Source organism: Chlorocebus sabaeus, chromosome 7 (genome assembly GCF_047675955.1).
Source record: "Chlorocebus sabaeus isolate Y175 chromosome 7, mChlSab1.0.hap1, whole genome shotgun sequence".
In the NCBI taxonomy this organism is placed as follows: domain Eukaryota; kingdom Metazoa; phylum Chordata; class Mammalia; order Primates; family Cercopithecidae; genus Chlorocebus; species Chlorocebus sabaeus.
The window spans coordinates 97589151-97602628 of NC_132910.1; the positions used below are offsets into that span (position 1 = coordinate 97589151).

The following is a 13478-nucleotide window of genomic DNA, read 5'->3' on the forward strand; positions in this document are numbered from 1 at the left end:
AATACCAAATTAAAAATACATGGCTTGTTTTTGTTGGAGCATACATTGAGTTAAAACTGAGACGTTTAAATCCTCATGCATTGCTAATAGAAATGTAAAATGGTACATCTTCTTAACAACTTGGCAGTTCCTCGAAAACTTTAACATAGAGTTACCATATGACCCAGAAATTTGACTCCAAAATATATACCCAAGTGAAGCAAAAATATGTCAACACAAAAAGTCATATACATGAAAGTTCATAGCAGCATTAATCATAATAGCCAAGGCATGAAAACAATTGAAATGTGTATCAACTGATGAATGGGTAAACAAAATATGGTATATACCTACAATGAAATATTATTCAGTCTTAAAAATGAATGAGGTAGGCCAGGTGCAGTGGCTCATACCTGTAATCCCAGCACTTTGGAGGCCCAGACAGGTGGATCATGAGGTCAGGAGATGGAGACCATCCTGGCTAACATGGTGAACCCCCCGCCTCTACTAAAAATATAAGAAATTAGCTGGGCGTGGTGGCCGGTAACTGAAGTCCCAGCTACTCGGGAGGCTGAGGCAGGAGAATGGCATGAACACAGGAGGTGGAGCTTGCAGTGAGCTGAGATCGCGCCACTGCACTCCAGCCTGGGCAACAGAGTGAGACTCAAAATCAAAATAAATAAATAAATAAATAAATAAATAAATAAATAAATAAATAAAAGAATGAGGTAGCGATGCATGTTGCAACATGGATGAAACTTGAAAATATGCTAACTGAAAGAAACCAGACAACAGAAGATCACACACCATATGAGCCCATTCACATAATATGTCTGGAATGGCAAATCCATGAGATGGAAAGTAGGCTAGTGGTCGCTAGAGGCTGAGGAAAGTGTAGGATTGAGAAATGACAAATAATGGGTACAAGGTTTCCTTTTAGGGTGATTGAAATTAGATAGTGGCCATGGTTGCTCAATCCTGTGAGTATACTAAAAACCACTGAATTGTATTAAACTTTTAAAGTGAGGACTCTTTTAAATTATAGATTTTTAAAGTCTACAATTGTTAAAGTCATCATTGTATAGCATATGAATTATGTTTCACTAAAGCTTTTTTTTTTTTTTTTAAAAACCTTTTAAAAGTTTATAAAAGGTGAATACTAGGTTGTTCTTGAAAGCTTTCATTGGTAGTGAAAGCTCAGGTGTCATTAAAGTCACATATACAAGTGTTACATATCCTCACAAAATGTTCAGGAAGACATAATTTCTAGCAGATAATTTGTCATATAGTAAGCATGAATACATTTTTGAATGAAGTAATATTGAAAATTTGAGAAGGGAGACACATATGCTGCACATATGAAGCTAAGCATCCAGGTAAACTGTGAGAACCTTAAGGCATATAGATGTTTGGAGTCTAAGACTGTAAACTCCTGACCCTTGGATATTCCAGTAACATCAAGAAACTTTAGGAGTCTAGCAAATGTCCCAAAATTTGCTAGTTGCTGGGGAATAGGGTTCCTGTGCTTGAAGTGTTTCACTGTCAATTTGGAGAAATAAGTGTATAAATTCATACATGGGATCAACTGTGACAGGTACTGACTTGTATATAGTGCTTTGAAACCTGGAGTACATTCATTTGCCTATCCTCATGAAAACATGTCTAGTGTTTTTGTTGTTGTTGTTGTTGTTGTTTTCTAGGTTTTCTAAATGTGACTCTAAATTCTTTTGGCTATTTCTAAAGACTGAGCCCACTTCTCAACTGGGGCTGTTTAGAAGAGTATGTTGCAAATTCAGAAAGTATTTTCTTAAAAAAAAAAAAGGCGGGGGGGATACATGTGTAGAACGTGCAGGTTTGTTACATAGGTCTACATGGGCCATGGTGGTTTGCTGCACCTATTGACCCATCCTCTAATTTCCCTCCCCTCACTCCCCACCCTTCCACAGGCCCTGGTGTCTGTTGCTCTCCTTTCTGCGTCCATGTGTTCTTAGTGTTCAACTCCCACTTATGAGTGAGAACATGCGGTGTTTGGTTTTCTGTTCCTGTGCTAGTTTGCTGAGGATGGTGGCTTCCAGCTTCATCCATGTCCCCACAAAGCACGTGATCTCATTCCTTTTTATGACTGCATAGTATTCCATGGTGTATAGGTACCACATTTTCTTTATCCAGTCTATCATTGATGGGCATTTGGGTTAGTTCCATGTCTTTACTATTGTAAATAGTGCTGCAGTAAACACACGTATGCATGTGTCTTTATAGGTTTACTGAATCATTTTCTGTAGGATCCTTAGGTATATATCCAATAATGGGATTACTGTGTCAAATGATATTGCTGCTTCTAGATCTTTGAGGAATCGCCATACTGTCTTCCACATTGGTTGAACTAATTTACACTTCCACCAACAGTGTAAAAGAGTTCCTATTTCTCCACAGTCTCACCAGAATCTATTGTTTCCTGACTTTTTAATAATTGCCATTCTGACTAGCATGAGATGGTATCTCCTTGTGGTTTTGATTTGCATTTCTATGATGATCAGTGATGTTGAGCTTTTTTTCATGTTTGTTGGCTGCATAAATGTCTTCTTTTGAGAAGTTTCTGTTCATATCCTTTGCCCACTTTTTGATGGGGTTGTTTTTTCCTTGTGAATATATTTAAGTTCCTTGAAAATTCTGGATATTAGACCTTTGTCAGATGGGTGGATTGCAAAAGTGTTCTCCCGTTCTGTAGGTTGCCTGTTCACTCTGATGATAGTTTCTTTTGCTGTGCAGAAGCTCTTTAGTTTAATTAGGTCCCATTTGTCAATTTTTGTTTTTGTTGCAATTGCTTTTGGTGTTTTTGTCATGAAATCATTGCCCATGCCTATGTCCTGAATGGTATTGCCTAGGTTTACTTCTAGGGTTTTTATGGTTTGGGGTTTTACATTTAAGTCTTTAATTCAACTTCAGTTAGTTTTTGTATAAGGTGTAAGGAAGGGGTCCAGTTTCAGTTTTCTTCATATGGTTAGCCAGTTTTCCCAGCACCATTTACTTAATAGGAGATCTTTTTTCCATTGATTGTTTTTGTCAGGCTTGTTGAAGATCAGATGGTTGTAGATGTGTGGTGTTATTTCTGAGGTCTTTGTTCTGATCCACTGGTCTATATGTCTGTTTTGGTACCAGTACCATGCTGTTTTGGTTACTGTAGCCTTGTAGTATAGTTTGAAGTGAGGTAGCATGATGTGTCCAGCTTTGTTCTTTTTGCTTAAGATTGTCTTGGCTATACGGGGTCTTCTTTGATTCCACATGAAATTTAAAATAGTTTTTTCTAATTCTGTGAAGAATGTCAATGGTAGTTTGATGGGAATAGCATTGAATCTATAAATTACTTTGAGCAGTATGGCCATTTTCAAGATATTCATTCTTTCTATCCATGGAGATGGAATGTTTCTCCATTTGTTTGTTTTCTCTCTTATTTCCTTGAGTAGTGGTTTGTAGTGCTCCTTGAAGAGGTCCTTCACATCTCTTGTTAGCTGCATTCCTAGGTATTTTATTCTCTTTGTAGCAATTGTGAAAGGGAGTTCAGTCATGATTTGGCTCTCTGCTTGCCTACTATTGGTGTAAAGGAATACTTGTGATTTTTGCACATTGATTTTGTATCCTGAGACTTTGCTGAAGTTGCTTCTCAGCTTAAGGAGGTTTTGGGCTGAGATGATGGGATTTTCTAAATATACAATCATGTCATCTGCAACCAGAGACAACTTGACTTCCTCTCTTCCTGTTTGAATACGCTTTATTTCTTTCTCTTGCCTGATTGCCCTGGCCAGAACGTCCAATACTATGTTGAATAGAAGTGGTGAAAGAAGGTATCCTTGTCTTGTGCTAGTTTTCAAAGGGAATGCTTTCAGCTTTTGTGCATTCAGTATGATATTGGCTGTGGGTTTGTCATAAATAGCTCTTGTGATTTTGAGAGATGTTCCATCAATACCTAGTTTATTGAGAGTTTTTAACATGAAGGGATGTTGAATTTTATCGAAGGCCTTTTCTGCATCTATTGAGGTAATCCTGTGGGCTTTGTCATTGGTTCTGGTTTATGTGATGGATTACGTTTATTGATTTGCTTATGTTGAACCAGCCTTGCATACCAGGGATAAAACTGACTTGATCGTGGTGGATAAGTTTTTAATGTGCTGCTGGAATCAGTTTGCCAGTATTTTATTGAGGATTTTCACATTGATGTTCATCAGGGATATTGGCCTGAAATTTTCTTTTTTTGTTGTGTCTCTTCCTGATTTTGGTAACAGGATGATGCTGGCTTCATAAAATGAGTTAGAGGAAATTCCCTCTTTTTCAATTCTTTGGAATAGTTCCAGAGGAATAGTACCAGTTTCTCTTTGTATATCTGGAAGAATTCAGCTGTGAATTTGTCTGGTCTTGGGATCTTTTGGTTGTTAGGCTATTAATTACTGCCACAATTTCAGAGCTTGTTATTGGTCTATTCAGGGATCTGACTTCTTCCTGGTTTAATCTTGGTAAGGTGTATGCATCCAGTAATTTATCCAATTCTTCTAGATTGTCTAGTTTATTTGTGTAGAGGTGTTTACCATATTCTGTCGTGGTAGTTTGTATTTCTGTGGGGTCAGTGGTGATATCCCCTTTGTCATTTTTTATTGTGTCAACTTGATTCTTCTTTCTCTTCTTCTTTATTAGTCTTGCTAGCAGTTTATCAATTTTGTTAATTTTTTCATAAAACCAGCTCCTGGATTCATTGATTTTTTTGGAGGATTTTTTGTGTTTCTATCTCCCTCAATTCCTCTATGATGTTAGTTATTTCTTGTCTTCTGCTAGCTTTTGGATTAGTTTGCTCTCACCTCTCAAACTCTTTTAATTGTGAGGTTAGGGTGTCTATTTTAGATTTTTTCCACTTTCTCCTGTGGGCATTTAGTGTTATAAATTTCCCGCTTAACACTGTTTTAGCTGTGTCTTAGAGTTTCTGTTATGTTGTCTCTTTGTTCTCATTGGTTTCAAAGAACTTCTTAATTTCCATCTTAATTCATTATTTATCCAGTAGTCATTCAGGATCAAGTTGCTCAATTTCCACATAATTTTGCAGTTTTCAGTGAGTTTCTTAATCCTGAATTCTAACTTGATGGCACTGTGATCTGAGAGACTGTTTGTTATGACTTCAGTTCTTTTGTATTTGCTGAGGAATGTTTTACTTCCAATTATGTGGTCAATTTTAGAATAAGTGCCATGTGGCACTGAGAAGAGTGTATATTCTGTTGATTTGGGGTAGAGAGTTCTGTAGCTGTCTACTAGGTCCACTTGACCCAGAACTGAGTTCAAGTCCTGAGTATTCTTATCAATTTTCTGTCTCGTTAATCTGCCTAATACTGACAGTGGGTTGTTAAAGTCTCCCACTATTATTGTGTGGGAGACTAAGTCTCTTTGTTGGTCTCTAAGAACTTGCTTTATGAATCTGGGTGCTCTTGCATTGGGTGCATATTTAGAATAATTAGTCCGTCTTGTTGAATTGTTCCCTTTACCATTATGTAATGCCCTTCTTTGTCTTTTTGAATCATTCTCTGGCTGCCTTTAACAGTTTTTCCTGATTTTGACCTTGGAGAATCTGATGATCATGCTTCTTGGGGTTGATCTTCTCATGGAGTATATTAATGGTGTTCTCTGTATTTCCTGAATTTGCATGTTGATTTGTCTTGCTAGGTTGGGAAAATTCTCCTGGATAATATCCTGAAGTGTATTTTCCAGCTTGTTTTAATTCTCTTCATCTCCTCTGGTACTCCAATCAATTGTAGGTTTGGTCTTTTTATGAAATCCCATATTTCTTGGATGCTTTGTTCATTCCTTTTCATTCTTTTTTCTCTATTCTTGTTTGCATGTCTTATTTCAGTAAGATGGCCTTCAAACTCTGATATCCTTTCTTCTGCTTGGCTGATTCGGCTGTTGATACTTGTGTACGCTTCATGAAGTTCTCGTGCTGTGTTTTTCAGTTCCATCAGGTCGTTTATGTTCCTCTCTAAACTGGTTATTCTAGTTAGGAATTCCTCTAACCTTTTATGAAGGCTCTTAGCTTGTTTGCATTGGGTTAGAACATGCTCCTTTAACTCATTGTAGGTTTTTATTACCCATCTTCTGTAGCCTACTTCTGCCACTTCATCCATTTGATCCTTTGTCCGTGTCTGTGCTCACATCCCTTGGCTGGTGGGAGGGGGGTCCTCTTCCCCGTGTGGCTCTCAGGTGGGCCACCACACCACACTGCTCTTCCCTCTCTCCGTGGGTCACACCTGCCTTCTAGCCAATTTTGATGACAGAACCTGGATACCTTGGTTGCTGGTGAAGGATTCACTCACTTATTATGGTTTATTTTGATGGGAGCCCCAGCGTCTAGTAGGCCATCTTGGCCCCGCACCCACCAGTAGCATTTCTATATGCCCCAGAATGTATTTTCAACTGAGTTTATTTTTAAAAAGTGTTGGTAGGATTAGGGTTATCTCCTTGCATAACCTCTCAAGGTCTGAAAAACATTTGTTTTCACAGGTAAACACTGATATGTTTGTAAAAATAAATTAGATTACTTTAAAGTCAAAATGAGTTATGGTGGAATTTAGAAAGATGTAGGTTTGAATCTCAGCTCGGCCTCTTAGATTAATAACTTTGATTATACTAAAGTTATGAAACTAAAGAAAACTTTTGTTTCTTCATTTTAAAAATGGCCACAAGTTGCTGTGGGATGAAAAATTGTGTAAATGTATAGCTTGGCATGTAGTAGGGATTCAATAAATGGCACTTGTGTTATTATTATCTCTCAGTGAAATAAACAACTATCACATCGATAGCTCTCTACTTGACATTGTCTACCACAAGCCAAGAGGCAAATTCAATTTAGCTAAGCAATCCTTCCTGAAAACATTCATCATATGATGAATTAAACACTCTGATTTGAATGTATGCTCTGCAAATCAGTCACATAAAGTCCTGGTGTCTATTTCCTAAGGGGAAAAATCAAAGAGCTCACATTTTTTGTTTACTTGAGTATCAAGTACTATCAAATACTTTTTTTTCTCTTATTGATAAAAGAGTGTTCTACACATCAGAAATAGGATGAAATTTTATGTTACTGCAGCTGTGAACACAACTTTTTAAAAGTCTGTCCTCACTTTTTCATACCAAAATTATGACTGATCTTCCACATATAGGCATAGGTCAATTCTCCAGAAAAAATATGAATTATTGGAGGAAATTTTCAAATGCAGGCATAGAGTAAAATATAATGAGAGGTTCACTGATTATTTTAATTTAAATATTTGTTTTGTGAAACTAAAAGTTATCAAGAGAGCTTGAGTATAAAATATTAATAAAGAAAATACATTATTTAGAATTTTGAGTGAACTTGTGGTTCTAGGACTAAAAATGTTCTATCAAATTGTTAATTTTTCACACTCTTTCCTAGACTATAATATTCAAGAAAAATTGATGGGGGAAAATGATGATTTCTCTGAATATCTCTTTAAAACCTTAGGGAAAATTATTATTATTAATTATTTAGCTAAGATGGACTCGCTGAAGCTTATTTATGTTCATGTTTCTAAAAACTAATATATTTTTGAAGAAAGTACATTTTGAATTAGATTTGGCCTGCTGAGGATTGTTAAATCAAGATACGTACAAACAAAGAAACAAGCAAAAAAACTAAGTTTAGAGTATGAGAAACACAAAATAGTGTTTAAAAACTATTGCTGGGTAATTCAAGTCATTTTTCTTCCAGAGGAACAACAGATCTCCAAAACATACAAAATTATCTAGAATTTGCTCTAAAGAATAATGCTAGAGAAAAAAGTCTTATTATTGTAAGTCATTTGCTTTACTCAATGAATGTAGAGATCTACAGTCAGCAAAGCTGTTAATGCAACATCTGAAATATTAACATTATATGCTGGTTAAAGGTTTTCCAAATTTAAAAGTTAGCAACAGATTCAGAAGCCATTCTTTTTATGGAAGGGGAAAACATGGAATATTTTCTTACAGAAAAGCTACAGCTTATTTGTATAAGTTGAAGGACAAGGTTAAAATGTTAGATAAATATTAATTCCAGTTTTCTATATGCAGTGCACAGGTGCAACTTGAACAGCATATTATATGGTATAATCATTAAATTCATTCAACCAGACCTTAGAGAGTTAAAAACATATATTCGGAGGAACAGGACTCCTCGGTCCAAAGAATGAGAATGAAACAGTGCAGAATATTTGTGTATCAAGGTGATTCCAGTTTCCAACTGGGAAAACAGGACCGTTAACACCCACGTCCCTTGACAACTGTCCAATTATGTATATCACACTTGGCCTACTGTTTGCAGTAGAAGTAATCAATAAAGGATGTGGTTGAGTGAACATAGATTTTGGTTGAACCAATGCATGAAAACTTAATCATTTACTCAGAGAGAAGAAATCAAATAGAGCAGAGATGAAACAGCCACTAAGGGGTTTGTTGATTGTGCCACCAAGTTTGTGGGCCACAGATGAAAGTAATAAGGCAAATGGGATCAGTGACAGGAGAAAATGCAAAAAGCTATTCTTAATTCCATGAATTAATAGATATGTTTTGATGTATTTTTTTGGTCATTTTTAGGAAATTTCACATCAAAACCTGGATGTTCCATTTTAAAGAATATATGAAAATTACTAGGGCGTGTCATTTCTCTCAAGCAAGAAAAAATTAATTTTCAGCTATAACAGAAAGGTAATTTTCACCCTTGAAACTTTGTGCTGATTGATTTAAAGATCTCCATTGTGGAAAGTTTTCTAGGAAATAATTTAACTCGAGTTTGCAAGAAAATTTACAATTGGTATGGAATAAACCCAGAGATGGGTTAGTTGTGACCAATATGTATTAAACATATTTTTGTGAATTTTTTCTCTGTATTTTTTAAATAATCTGAGTATTTTGGAAAGTTGTGACGTTTCTGTAAATGAACTACTTCAGTAAATGAGGCAAAAAAAGAAATGCCAAAAGGAAAATATAGGGATTTTCCCTCTCTGTATTTACTCAAACCGTCTGTCTGTATAATAATAATGTTTACTTGTAATTTCTCAATTCACTTTCTCTTTGTTTTATGGACCATAATTCTAGCTTTTAGTGTAGTTTCACAAGGCAATTGTTAGTGTTTTAGAACATCAACTCTTTTCTTCACTATTATTCCAAGCAGGGGAAGAACGACATTACAAATGCTTATTTTCTGCTATGTTGCTTAAAGTCTTATGCAATTAATATTATTCAGATCAATGGCAAAAATAACAAAACTTGTTCACTTAACACCTTCCCCAATAACTGTAACACCAAGTCTGTACCTATTAATAATATCACCAGACAGGCAACTCTGTATTACCAAATCCTCAGTCTTCAGGGATTGTGGTGTGTTTTTCAATTGAGGGCTCAGTATAAATTCTTATAACCATTTTAGAAGCTTCCAGCCTTAGATCTTATTCACCGTTCATGCATGCTCAGTTGATGGCCTTAGACACACACTTATCCTAGACATGGCTATCCTCTTCCATTTCCTTTAAAGATATAAAATATGTTTATAGAGATAGGGCTACCATTAGTGAAACTTGTGCAATTGCGTAGGTTAGGAAAAAGAGATTTAGAGGTGATGCTAAGCTTCATATGCAATTTGATTTATTTCTCAGCTGCCACCACCATAATTTCCTCTATTTGGGCTGTAGTCTGTTTCTTGCATGTTGCTACTAACCTGAGAAGGACAATTTAGGGCTATGAAAGGGCTGGTACATGTGTGTGTTTGTGTTGATGTGTGTGGGTATGTGCATGTGTATTTGTGTGCACATGCATGTTTACTGAAGGATATCAAGTCTTTCAAGCAAAATGTTCTAAAAATGAACACAGAATTTACATCAAAGCATTTATTCAATGAGTGGACTTGATTTAATAATGCTTTACGCTATTCAAGAAGGTGTTGTCTATCTTATAGAATTTTAGGTTTGGAAACATCTGCCTGTTAGTAGATTACCCTTTTGAATTATTTTGCACAGATGTTGAAATAATATGTGGAGGCTTGCACTCCCTGAGTGCTCCTCTGTAACCAACAACGATGCTGCAAAATCACAGATTTGGATTGGAAAGCTGGTTGTGGCCTTGGGACACTTTTTCACTACGACCTCAGAATAAGCATTCCCTGCACTGTCTCGTGCATTGTATAACATTACAAAATCAAGAATCCATGTCTACCATGAAATCACTGATGGCTTTATTGTACTTTAGTAGATGGGAATTCCTTTTTTAATTAATTTTTTTTTTTTTTAAATAGAGATAGGTTCTCACTATGTGGCCCAGGCTGGTCTCGAACTCCTGCACTCAAGTGATCCTCCCACTTTGGCCTCCCAAAGTGCTGGGATTACAAATGTGAGCCATTGTGCCTGGCCAGGAATTCTTATAAAAAGAACTCGTTTACTTAGCATAAAAGTAAAATGGGGATAAATCTTCTTGCTCCTTTAAATGTTTGCCCTCAGGCACATTGGCAGGCTGCTGAGAGTGTTGGAACAGAATGGTCCCCAGTCCTATCCAAAACACATTCAGCTTCATGATACATCAAATATAGCTTTGTCCCGTCCCACTCCCAAGCTCCAAATAATACTTAAATAGGCAAATTAAAACATCAGATTGCCTGTTAGTGCCAAAATTCACCAGATAATTGTTCAGCTCTTCACTTAGCTTTGACTGTATCAACCAGGAATTCAAATCCTGGGATGGAGGCTAAAATATTCCAGATAAGAAGCAAGGCTAAGAGGTGAGAATTATTTGAAGACAGCCTTATGTCTCTGGAAGTTTTAAAAATAATTATAAAGACCATCAGTAACCAAAGGGACATTTCAATATTTGTCCGGTGATATAGTAAGTGCTTAGTAGATGTTTATAAATAAATTTTTCCCTTGAAGTTTTATCTCTTAATTAATTAATTTTTGAGATGAGGTCTTGCTATGTTGCCCAGGTTGGACTCAAACTCCTGGGCTCCACGGATCTTCCCGTCTCAGCCTCCCAAGTAATTGGGATTACAGGACCCCACCACCACACTCAGCTTCTCTCTCTAGCTATGCTGGAACACAATGGAAATGTCATTTTGTAAAAATTATTTTATAAACATGTTAGGGGACACATTTATATGCTCCTACAAAGCAAAGCAAGGAATGCAGTCCTTTCTGCTGATTTTTGGGCAGTGATAACAGCAGAGTCAAGTAAGTTCATAATCAAATGTACAATCAGCAGAGCTGGTTTGTTCCAAATAGACATAAATTGAATTCTTATCAGTCTCTTCTTTGTATTCAACCATCTGCATCTTCTGGGTTGTTGTTTGGAAGTAAAAGTTTTAAAAAATAGCTGAGTTGGTCTTCCATGGACTAGTTACCAATCTTTATTTAGAAGGATCACAACATTCACAGGCTGCTTGCCTTACCCATGACTGGCTCTGTCTTTCTTGGGTAAACACCCATACTCTCTTTTTCCTTTTTTTTTTTTTTCTTTCTTTTTTTCTTTTTCTTTTCCTTTTCTTTTCTTTCTTTTTTTTTTTTTTTTGAGGCAGAGTTTCACTCTTGATGCCCTGGCTGGAGTGCAATCTCAGCTCACTGCAACCGCCACCTCCCAGGCTCAAATGATTCTCCTGCCTCAGCCTCCCAAGTAGCTGGGATTACAGGAGCCTGCCTCCACGACCAACTAATTTTTTTTTTTTCCAGTATTGTTAGTAGAGAGGGGGTTTCACCATGTTGGCCAGGCTGATCTCAAACTCCTTACCTCAGATGATCTGCTCGCCTCGGTCTCCCAAAGTGCTGGGATTGCAGGCGTGAGCCACCATGCCTGGCCTCTCCTTCTAAATATGTCTGCGTTCCTAAACCATTTATCCAGTGATTACTGCATTTTATTTATTTTGTAGGATATCTTTAATTTCATTGGTACTGATATTTTAAACTATGATTATTATATTAGTAATGGTACTTATATAACGATTCCAATTTTACTTCACTAGGTACTTTTTAATGTTTCAAATGTCTTTCAAATAACAGTTTTACTTTTAAAACACCTCCTTATATATGTTTACAACTGAAATATAAATGGGAAGAAATTAGAACTTAACACAATCTATATCTGTTACTATAGTTACTGCTACCAACATTACTATTGTTAAAAAGCTGTATCTTGGATATAAGATAACATAATAAAAACCAAGGCCTTAACCGATAACTTCTCTTATTGTTATTATTTCTTAAGTCATAAGGCTACTCTATAACAATCAAATGGAGTAAACAATGATTGCAAGACAATGACTGAAGGATGAATAATATACCTTCCATGGAAAAATAGGTATCAGAAGATGTTCATATATCTAAAATTTTCTGTTTTAAATGAAATATTGGGAATATTGGTTTTAACTCCAATTGTTTATCCAGATGTGCTCAAAGGAGAGATGTCTTAATGGAAAAGCGTGACTGAAGCATAAATGGAAACTTTCCTCAAAGAAGAGATCTGGAAAGGTTACGGTGAGCCACAGCCACTGAAGCATACTACATATTTCTGTGCTCTCTGCTTTCTTAACTTGTGAGATGTGACCCGATTTTTTTCTCTTTTATTCAAGGTCATCACTAAACTTACAGAAAACCAAAAAGAAAATACAACGAAGGAGACACAGACAAAGAAGAGTTTAGATGCATATTTTAAAATACCAAAATGGTTTAAAATAACTTACGATGAAAGGGTCACTTAAGAAGGGCACTGCTTAAAATTTAAGCAGGCAGTAATGGAAAGCGACAGACCTCAAACAATTTAAGCCTTTCAGAGTTGAGTGAATTCACAGTGACAGCAAGACGAGGATGTGCTAACTTACCTCTGCAGGACCTTGGCTATGGCTTCATAGGCTCTCCCCAGGCTGAGATCATCATCCAGTTCTGTGGAGATTTTACAGTAACTGTCAAGGACCTATCAGGAAGAGAAATACATATTGAACATATAGCACAGCCAGATACACTGATGTTTCATTTCTTAAGAGAAAAACTTAAAATTAATACTTGTTTTTAATGTCTATAAAAAATTGTATTGATTAAAAATTCATGTTGGTTTGGTTTATTTTTATCTGTAGTATAACTTGTTTTGTGGCAATCTCTTTAAGCCATGACAGTGAGGCCTTACTTTTGGATAAAATAATTCTTTTCTTGCACAATTCCCCAAATCTTCCAATTTACATAACTTAGGCGTGAATAAATAATTGAATGGTGTTTACATTATTTTAAAATATGGGACTATTATCTAAGGTAATATAAGGTAGATTATAATATTCTACTATGATAGCTTAAATATCACTTTTCTTTCTATAAATAGCTATTTGAAAAACATGAATTTAGGTACCAGGCAATTTCTAAATCTATCATTTTATTAGATGCATAGCTCACAGTTTGTGCATGTATACAGTTTACACTAAAAATATTTCTTACAAATGTATTTCA

At 35.9% G+C, this 13478-nt stretch overlaps 1 protein-coding gene across 3 annotated transcripts in view; it reads right to left on the reverse strand.

Annotated features, from left to right (window-relative positions):
* Positions 1-13478, reverse strand: part of TTC29 (tetratricopeptide repeat domain 29) — a 254589-nt gene that overhangs the window by 126554 nt on the left and 114557 nt on the right. For all 3 annotated transcript variants that reach the window (XM_037992745.2, XM_037992737.2, XM_037992744.2), the window contains one exon: positions 12863-12954. In XM_037992745.2, the coding sequence (XP_037848673.2) occupies positions 12863-12954 (92 nt within the window). The remainder of the gene's footprint in view (positions 1-12862; positions 12955-13478) is intronic.